At 49.6% G+C, this 10,000-nt stretch overlaps 1 protein-coding gene across 1 annotated transcript in view; it reads right to left on the bottom strand.

Moving 5' to 3' along the window:
* LOC126568905 (uncharacterized) overlaps positions 1–7,196 on the bottom strand; it is a 9,627-nt gene extending 2,431 nt beyond the window's left edge. The window contains exon 1 of the mRNA XM_050225589.1: positions 6,586–7,196. Coding sequence (XP_050081546.1) covers positions 6,586–6,813 — 228 coding nt within the window. The 5' untranslated portion in view covers positions 6,814–7,196. The remainder of the gene's footprint in view (positions 1–6,585) is intronic.
* Between the last annotated feature and the right edge of the window lie 2,804 nt (positions 7,197–10,000).

The following is a 10,000-nucleotide window of genomic DNA, read 5'->3' as shown; positions in this document are numbered from 1 at the left end:
GCGTAAATTTGGTCAAATGGGACCGTGCGTGGCTGGTGGTCGGTATTCACAGGAAAGGAGGCATCAGGCACCAGGGAGTTCCTATGAACATTGGCCACAAATTGCCACTGGGACTGCGAGCAGGAGAGACGGGGCGAGAGGCCTGAAGAAACCGAATGCGATTCGTGTCGAATCAATTCGTAACTACGATACAATAATTGAACGGCAAGCATGGCCATTTCTCTCCCCCCTCCGGTGGCTCACTACCGAGCCCTTTTTCTCAAGTACCATCCTTGTCGATTGTGTTGTGTCCTCCATGGCCAGCAGCCAGCAGCAGCTGGTGGTGCCTCACGCTGTGCGTTTCAAGTGGAAATGCAAACCCCCCGGAAAGGGGCTCATGAAGTCCCGAAAATTGGTCCTTGTCGGAGCGAATGCGGGGTCGCGGCCCGTTGTTATTCCCGTACGAGATGAGGTGAGCGAAAAACCCTCAGAGACCCCGGTGTGGTTGCGGCTCGTTCATAGCGGAGGGGTCGGCAAAGGATGTTCCAGCGAGTTCGAGTTCGAGTCCACACTTCTGGCTCTAGCTCTGCAGGCAGCGGACAAACAAGCAGGCCATGCCCTAAGCAGCTAATAATGAGGCCCCGGGATAAAATGATATTCTTCAATTAAATGCCCAATGAAGGTCCCAAGTAAAACAACGCCATGTTTGGCCACAGCTTAATCAAATAGTTAATGCAATTACAAGCTGTTTTCAAACAGCAATACACCACAAACCACCCTGCCCCCGTTCCTGTGTGTCATGCTGGTCTTTGGTGGTAGCAGAGCCTTCTTTGTGCCTACTTTGAATGAATGTTTGGGAAGAATGCCAGAGACTGAAATAAAAAGGCTGACTAGAACAGACGCCGCGCTATCTGAGCGGCGTAATTTGTATAGCCATCTAGTTGGCGACCGTGGACCCCATTTTATGAAACGAACATGGTTCTGACAGGATTTTGACGACTCACCATCTCATTGCGCCATCTATGCGCGGAGTCCGTCGGGCCGTACCGTCCACCATCTCAGCGGAACAGCCATTCCCAAACAGGGGACCGCCCTCACGGAAACGCAAACCAGCATGCCCCGCGCGACTAGGCGGAAGCGACCGAAAGCAAAATTGTATCCAACGTGAAATTACATTTCGTACTTCGCCTTGCGACTTGCCTTCATCAGGCACCAAGTGCCCTCCTGACTGACTGACTGATGCTGCTCGTGACTGGTAGCACAGCAAGCACAGCACACTGTTCCATCGGTCTCTGGCCACGTGTCGATGTGATTCAATTCCGAATGGGCGGTTCCCGGGAGAAATAGACTTAAATTACGTACGTTGTCAGCAGCCGCAGTAGCACGGCACGTCGCTGCGCAACCATGACGTCGGGAGTATTTTAGTGCACCCTCCAGCCCCCCCCCCAACGGGTGTTGCTGGTCCTCCTTTTTCCACCTTGGCACGTGGTGAATCATCAACCACCGTCCACCACCGAATCATACATTTCTGTTGAAAGCAATGCACGAGACTGGCCCGCCGATTGCCTTATTTGTTTGTCCGCACTTGTCGCTTTGAGATCGAAACTAATTGATGATGGAGTTCCGCTTGGCCGATCGCTGCCGACCGAAACCACTCTCTCTCCCTCTCTCTTTCGCTGTCTCTCCCATTCGCTGGCGCTTTTCATCAAATGGAAATTCATTTCTGTTTGCTTTTGCTGGTACTTAATATTCGGCACCACAAACCGATGGAGACCACGTGTGTCGAGCGCAGGACGTGATCCGGTGCCCGGTTCGCCGGCACTCTTCGCGTGCACACAATTAACGATCCCGGGGTGGCGCTTGCTCAACATCGGCAAAAGGAGAGATCAAGCGAGAAAGAGCCAGGGCGCGAGAGAAAAACACTCATAAACAATAAAAATGTTCGGCTTTCGGTGTTGCTATCCATATTTTTTAATGGCCTCAACCTCAATTCGGTCTAGTGTGAAGTGATGCTGATGCTGCTGCTGCTGCTGCAACCTCAATTCGTACCGAACCGTGGGCATAATTTTAGATACCCTCGCGCTCGCGTGAACACATTCGCATTTGTGATTTGGGATCATTTTATAGGGCCGTGTCCTGTCCTCCAGTCTCAGACTCGCCTGGTGCGATCCAAATGGATGTGAGTCGGATGTTCAATTTAAAACTGTCACCACCCAAAATGAAAGGGCGTTAAAACATTTGTTCTAATCCGGCTGCATCGTCTTCGCTCTTCGCTGAATTCAAATTCCATCTCCACTCACAATGACCGCCAGTCAATTAAAACAATACACACTCGGCGAGCACGCTCCGAGCGCCTTGCTGGCGTGATCGTTGTTAAGTGGTTATCTTAATTTCCCTGCCATAAATTCATACCATTCCTTAACAAACTCGATAACCACCGCCAGCCAGTCAGCTCCGTATCTGTGTATCTGGTTTTTTTTTTCTCGAGGGAGCTGCTGCAGCATGCAGAGGAAGCTGCACCATAAGCGTTCTGGCTGTGGCGTGTGGAGTATGCACGCCGGGGGGAATTAGTAGATTGAGGCCCGTTGCGAACCAAATCAAATAATTTATTGCATCGTGAAGATAAACAATTTCTTTTGGCTCCACTCTCCACTCTGCGGCTCACAAATGCCGAGCGATCTTGACGCGTCGGACGATGTCGATCGTCTTTCTACCATTAACTGACTTGGCTGCCGTATGCAGAGGAGTCACCAGACCAGACCAGACCAGACGCTCGGTGATGGTGTGAGGGCAAAAGGCAACAGAGAAACACTAAAAGTCTGGCGCGATAAGTTACGGCGTTAGAGAGATTGATTGAGGATAGAAGCGGAGCTTCGTGAGCACACATGCACCAGCGAGGGCTGTAAAAGAAAGTGTCAACGAACAAGTTGCCCTATAAATTAAAACTTCCCTCCCGAAAGCATTATCACTCTGTCAGGCCTGAAGCCCCGAAGGGTTTGCTATAGACAAAAAAAAAAGCATCGTGGTCCCAAAACCCAAGGTGACAACCGCAATCGAGATAGTGATGCGTGAGGTTGGTCCGTTTTCGATCCATGTTGCGCCCTGGAACCGCTCCAAAGGGTGCTTCGGTAATCCGGATCGAACGTAGAGGGACAGCATAACGAAGATCACCACGAAAAGAAGCCACACCTACCACTCCTTCTCGTACTCATGCTTATCTCCCTAGCCAGCTAATCAACTTGTCCCAAACCCGAACCTAGGAAAATGGCTTTTTATCGGTTTTGTCCGGTGCCGACGTGTGCTGGTCGCGCCTTATCAAAGACTTTCCTTAATTATGCGAAGTCGAAGGTCGAAGCCACAAGCCACAAACCCCAGACAGAACAATTTGTCCACCACAGCTGAAGGGAGCGCCCGTTTCAATCGCCTATCGACCCGGGTATGACTCAACGGTCACTGTAATCTGATGGCCCTACGCCTAACATTCTCGGGAATGTTTGATTTTAGATAGGTCTGGCCGATAGCAAACACATCGCACCACGCATAGTTTGGTCGAAGATGCTGCGCTCGATTCCGAACTGCCCTGACTCAGCTAATTCCCTTTCCCCCTCCCAATCAGAGGCAAAGGCACATAATCCGATCAAACTGAAAGTGGCAAACCAATCTGGTACAATTTGATTTGGTATAAAAGCCATCCATTCGATCCTTTCGTAAGTGGTTGCCTCAATGTTGAGCACAGCCATCGCCAGGTAACCAACGATGTAGGGTGTCGAATCAAAAAGGACGATCGTTAAATTTTATGGATTATTCCCTGTCGATCCTCGGTACACGGTCTTCGCTAACAATGCCTTTTCGTTCGTCGTTCGCTGCAACTTGTACCTGTTAAAAGCAATCACACAAACGGCTAAAGCCCCAACGGTGCCGTGATGACCCTTCGATATGCTGACACATCCATAAAAAAAAGCCCAAAAAACCTGCTCTCGGAAAAATCTGAAAGACCTTTTTGAGAAAACTGTCCGGGGTCCTAGACGTTAGGGGCCAGAAAACTACATATTCACCATTCGGATAGAACAGGCAGACAGGAACAGGAACATAAATTATACGCCAAAAGAATTCGGTACGCTAATCGACCGTTCTACTCACGTTCGATTTAATGTCCTCTGGGGGGGGGGGGGGGGGGCATCCAACCTGCAAGAGCATCGCTTTCCATGACACATCGCAATCAAATACACCGTCGGTGTAACCAGCGGGACGTTGACACGACGTGTCGGTCGGTGCGGAAAGAGCCCGGAATGCAACATGTATCGTTTGCGTTCTTTGAACACACATTTTCCCTGAAATCAGCCCCCACGTGGCCGTCAACGGTTACAAAAAGCCCAGTTCCAGGGGGGGGACGGGTTTCCGGTTTACATGTAAATTGAGAAGCTCTCCTCGATTTCGCGCGCACCGTACCGTAAGGCAACGCAGTATGCGACGTCAGCTTCAAACGGTATTACCCACCGAAACCCCTTCACCTGGCCTACTGTTGCTGCTGAACCCACAAGTGCTTACGGTTTGTCTACGTAGACTGGAAGGTTGTTGAACGTACGCGACGGTACGGGAAGCGATGCGATACTGCTTTACGTAATGCAGTGTCGGTTCCCTAAGTCCTCGCCTCGAACGTCGCTTCCGGCAAAAGAACACCTACCAGGACCCCGGAGCGTTCCGAGAAGCGTGCTAGTGCGTAGTGATGCGTTAATTTTTTCTATTAAATTAAATTAGAAAAATATTGTCACGTCAAACGGATTGAAGCGGGAAGAACGCTTAACGTTTGCCACGAAAGTCCGTCAGAACGCGCGAAGGAAGAACACAGCGCAGAAGAGAAGAATTCCTTTCTCAGACGGTCCGTCGGTGAGCCTTCATTCCAATTCATCTAACGTACAAATTTGTTTACTGAAGCGTGATTTTATCTACATCGAATTTATATTTCACCTCGCGCGCTCGTGCTCGATTCTTGATCGATTGAATTGATTCAATTAACCTGACTCGCACGGCATCGAGGACGACTGGTGCGACTGTCATGCCATGCCATACCATGGTGGGTTGGTGGTATGGCCATGGGTCTCGTTTGTCATGCGTCCCAGTTCGCCCATCCATTCCATCAGAACCAGAACCAAGCCAGACCAGGGAGGATTGGGTTTTATTGGACGAATCGAATGAAATGACCATACTACAGACGGATCCATCAGACAGGGTTAACACGAATGGACCCAACGGCGAGCGATCGATGAATATTCTCGCGGCCACCGACTGCGGTGACTTCTGCTGGACCAGCAGCATCGGACGACGACGCACTGCTTTCATTGGCAATCAGTAAGATGATTTGACACTTTTCCTTTTCGATATCGGATGCTTTCTTCTCATTCAGTCTCGAATTGTTCTCCGAAGGGACTCTGAGTGGAACTGGAGACGACAGCGAGATGTGCCCAAAAATGATAAATCACATCCCAAGCAGGCATCGAGCATGCTTCCCATGCCATCACGTGGTCTTGTTTTCCCTTTTCAATGTGTACTTGGTTGAATAAACAAACATCAAAAGGACCAAAAATCCCGATCTCATCCCTTCTTGCTGAGGGGAAGCAAAAAGAAACGAAAAGATGCGGAATCGGAAAATGATGACGCTCTTTTTAATGGCTGCAATCAATTTCCCTCCATCAACAAGGGATTGCTCGAGGTCCCTCCGTCAAGGGAGAGGCGGTCTTTGCTTGAGCTGCGGAATCGCAAAGTCGCTCGCTCACCCCTCCCTACCGGGAAGGGTTTGCACTGAAACAAATGATCTCTAGCGGCACCAAACGGGTTAAGCATTATGTTTCCATTCTCAACGACGACAAACGAAGCACATTCTTCAGAAAATTCGATAGAAATCCTTCGTTCACTTAACGATTAAGGGAATCCTTTTTTTGTATAGGGATCAATTCGGACACCGGCAGAGAGAACGAATCTACCAGCCATAAAAAGCTAATCCCCAAAAAAGGCGACGCATCCCAATTATCACACTAAACTTTTGCATTACGTTGATGAGCCCTTTTTTTTTTGGCTCAGGATCATTTGATCGCACACGGCGTTCCGATGGAGTGCAAAACTCCGTAAACTCAATTATCCGATCGTCTCGAGACACAACTTTTCCCATTTTCATTTTTCAAGCCACTCAACTCAATCTCCTCAAGTGTTCAAACGCGTACCAGTCGCAATCTTTAAGGCAGCATAAACGGATAAGCCACGGATAACGAACGGAGGTTGCGAAGCCACCTCCATCGCCGTAGCTCGATCCGCAACCGCAACATACATAATTATGAATTTTTAATCCCTTGCATACGGCCACAAATTGGTAGCCTGTCTCTGGCGAACCGGCAAAGGGGGCGACGGTTACTTAAGTCCTCCAGCAGTGCCCTCCAGTTCCGTTGGAGAGTTCCGGTGAGAAAAAAAAATATCAAAAAATCATGCCCCTTCTGTCGCAAAGAAGCCACCCAACAGTAGCAGCCCCGGAGCAGCGTTAGTGGCCGCGCTGGATAAGATTAAATGTACTGCAAAGGACGGATTCATCCCCGGTCCCCGGTTGAAGATTCTTACATTTTTCATGGTGGATCCATTCAGCTGATTGTGCACCCGTTGTTGTTGCTGCTGCTGCTGCCCTGGCGTAGTACACCACCGGCCACCGTGTCCTTCTCGTTTACCGGTTTTGCTGGGTGTCGAAGGTACATCGTGACGACCGCCACCAGCAGCAGCATCACTTTCGTCTCCACAGAATGCGCTGGCGTTGTTCAGCTTCTTGTACTTTAACCCTCCGAAGCGCAACATTGTAGCACACCACGCAGCTAGTAGCTGTTCCGTTCCGATTCGAATCGTGATTTCAATAATTGAACCTCTTCCTTGCAAGCACCACAACCCGAATCACTGAGCGTATTCAGACGCCGAGGATCCTTCCAGATGTCGAACACGAGATCGTATCACAGCCGACCTAATATCCTTTATTGATAAACCAATGACGTTCGCTCTCGGCGACACTCCTTCTTGGCACTGAATTCACCTTCGCTACGAAACGTTTCTATTCCAGTTCCACACAGCAGGCACTGCTTGGCGCGCGAATTTGTTTATGAAAACCGTACCGACCAACACGTGGCAAAGCACGAACTCGACAGCATGTCCTGCGCGTCCTTCGATATTATGCTCGATATTCGAACCACGGCTGTTCGCGGCGAGCAACAAATGAGAACTGATGATGCAGGAGGCATCCTCCTCGGAACGCATCTCCGAAACGAAGATAGCACGCCGCCGAGCAGCAACACATGGCGTCCGTTCGCTTCGGGTGAGCTCGAGCATGTCAGCATACAGTGCGCCACAGGAAAGTGGTGTTGGGTTTGATACTCCTGCTTTTAAATTAATTTAACCACCGTGATCATTAAAGAGGGTGCTTTTTAATTCAATTTGTATGCCAATTTTTTAATTCTGGCTTGAGTTCTTCTTTTAACGAGCAAGAGGCCAGGTCGAGCATACTTTCGGCATGCACTGTTGTACCATCGAGCATCGTGCTGGCGTACCGTGGTTGTGATTATGCTCAGTCGGTGAAGCCCGACGGTTGCACACCGAACAAATAAGCACTCCCGGACCCGGTCGGACGACCTTCTTCCATCCTGCCGAAGGAACGCACAAAACGGGAAAGAATTGAAAGAATTCCCTCCCCGACTCACCGTGACCAATGCGATAGCGCGCGGACGATGAGACACGGTTATGGCCTAGCAGGGGAGAAAAGTGTCACATTTCGTCGGTCGGGGCTGCGACTTGACTTTACCTTCACCGAATACTGTATGGCCACATTTTCCTGCGGCCCTATGCGTCATCTAGTGTTACGAATCGATAGATTTCGGCAAACTTTTGCCACTCTAGGAGCAAGAATAGTATAACCACAAGAATTTAAATCATAAATTGTAGATATGGACCATATCTTTACATTTTTAAACCATCAACCGACATGCCATGGCATTGCACGTGCTCGCGCTCTACCGTGTGCCATTAGCTGTGGCATCTTATCACCTAAAACGTATTTTCTACCCGCCACACAAGAAGGACGCACGAATTCTAAAGGACACTTTTCCAAGCGCCACGTGAGTCGGCCAAGGTGAGTAATCATTTTAACGTTTATTGTTTATCTTTCGATTCTTATTTAACTTTCGTATCCCTATCCCTGCCACACTGGCTCGTGTTACTCGGCGAGAGTCCTGCGTAGCATCACCACCAGCAGCGCAACCAGTGCCTCCTTTGGTCCTTTGGTGGTGCGTTGCTGTGGTGTTCCCCTTTTTTACAAAAACCCTCGCTCGTGCCTTTGTACCAGCACCATCAACACAACGGCAGGACGGCGCAAATGTGTTGTGTTGTCTTTTATGCTTAGTGATAAATTTTATTATACCAACCCAAAACGCTGCGGAGGGTACGCGCTTACAGGTTCCGGAGGATGCCACTGCTCGCTGGGGCTCCGGTAGTTGCGGGCAGGCTTGTTGTTGTTGTTGGAAGGATTTTAAAATTCGGCGCCACAAACGGGCTTGCTTGTAGCGTGCTTCAACCCCCGCTAGAACGCCTGAAGACGCGTCGTTCCGTTGTTGTTCTGCCTCTATCAGTCTAGAGCGCATTATCAAAACAAAGAATTATTAGTTCTCCCTCCATAAGCCACACACACCGTCAGGGACGCAGTCAGGGACGGTGGTAGTCGAGAAGGACACCGGGCGAGGGGCAAAGAGAAGTAACAACATGATTTCACTATCAGCGTAAACAGAATTTGACTCGGCTGTTAGACCATCCGTACCACATTCTAGGTGAGGGAGTAGGGACTGGTTTTTGACCCTCGTCCCATCACTACGACGACCTCGTCCAGAACGCTTCCCGAAGACGCCAAATCGTGTGTTTAGATCCTATTTTGAAGGATTACCAGTGACTGCATTAAAGCTTGAATTCGTATTTCGCGTCGGATCCATGTCCATATCGTTCTTTTACGGTTCTATGCTATCAGAATGAATGAAAGGAAACCGAATAAGCGACCAAAAATCAATGCTACAAAAGCAGAAAAACAGCTGTACAAACGGCACCTTTCTTCGGTACCGTGTTGGCCACAAGAAATGGGATACATTAACCACGGACGGGCACGGCTCTGGCTAAAAACCAGAAGCTCAGATTACGATCTTTCGCGAATCCGATCCGTCGATCCGTTGGCAGCCAGATCATATAGTAGGCGCGTTCCATCTCGCATCCTAAGCCTACTTCCCTCAGTGCATGATTGTCCAAGCAGTAGAGCATAGTATAGCAATCGGTTTCATTTTTCGTACGAACTCTAGCGGAACGCTTCTCAACGGAAGCCGGGATCGTCTGCACCACCATCGAACCACCGATCCGGCAGAGCGATGCGTAAGCGAGATTGGCGACAATTGCGACTTGCAGCAGTCGACAGAGGCAACAACAACAACAAAAAAACCTGACGAGAGGTTATCAAACGGGGTAGCGGAAAGACAGTTTTTTTAACGGTTGGTTGCCACGATGCTCGCCACGCAAATGGGCCTCATGGGGCTTGCCATGCTCCCGGCCCAAACTCTCTCCCTCCCTTTCACCCTCCCGGTCCCTGTTCAATGAATCGTATCACGCGCCTACACCGCAAACGGTGAGGGAATGCACAGTTGACGGATTTCTAGCTTTTGTTGCAAATTTACTGAAGCAATTTCTTACTGAAGTCGCGCGATATCGAACACGCGAATGGCATCGAATGAGTGCATATTACGCATTGTATTTCATTGCACGCGTCGGTGAAGTGAACGGCCAACGACGTGTACGGGAAATCCTGGCCTCTGCTGCCAACTCCCATAGGACCACATTTCCTGCTCATTCAGCATTTTTAGGCTTCAATTCAAACAATTGCGCAGTTCCACATTTCCTTTCAGGCTACAGACGCCTGATGATGATGTGAGAATGAAGTAGAATTACAGCGAGCAGCAAGCTCCAGCTC

This window comes from Anopheles aquasalis, chromosome 2 (assembly GCF_943734665.1).
Source record: "Anopheles aquasalis chromosome 2, idAnoAquaMG_Q_19, whole genome shotgun sequence".
Taxonomy (NCBI): Eukaryota; Metazoa; Arthropoda; class Insecta; order Diptera; family Culicidae; genus Anopheles; species Anopheles aquasalis.
This window is presented reverse-complemented; position numbering and strand designations above follow the sequence as displayed.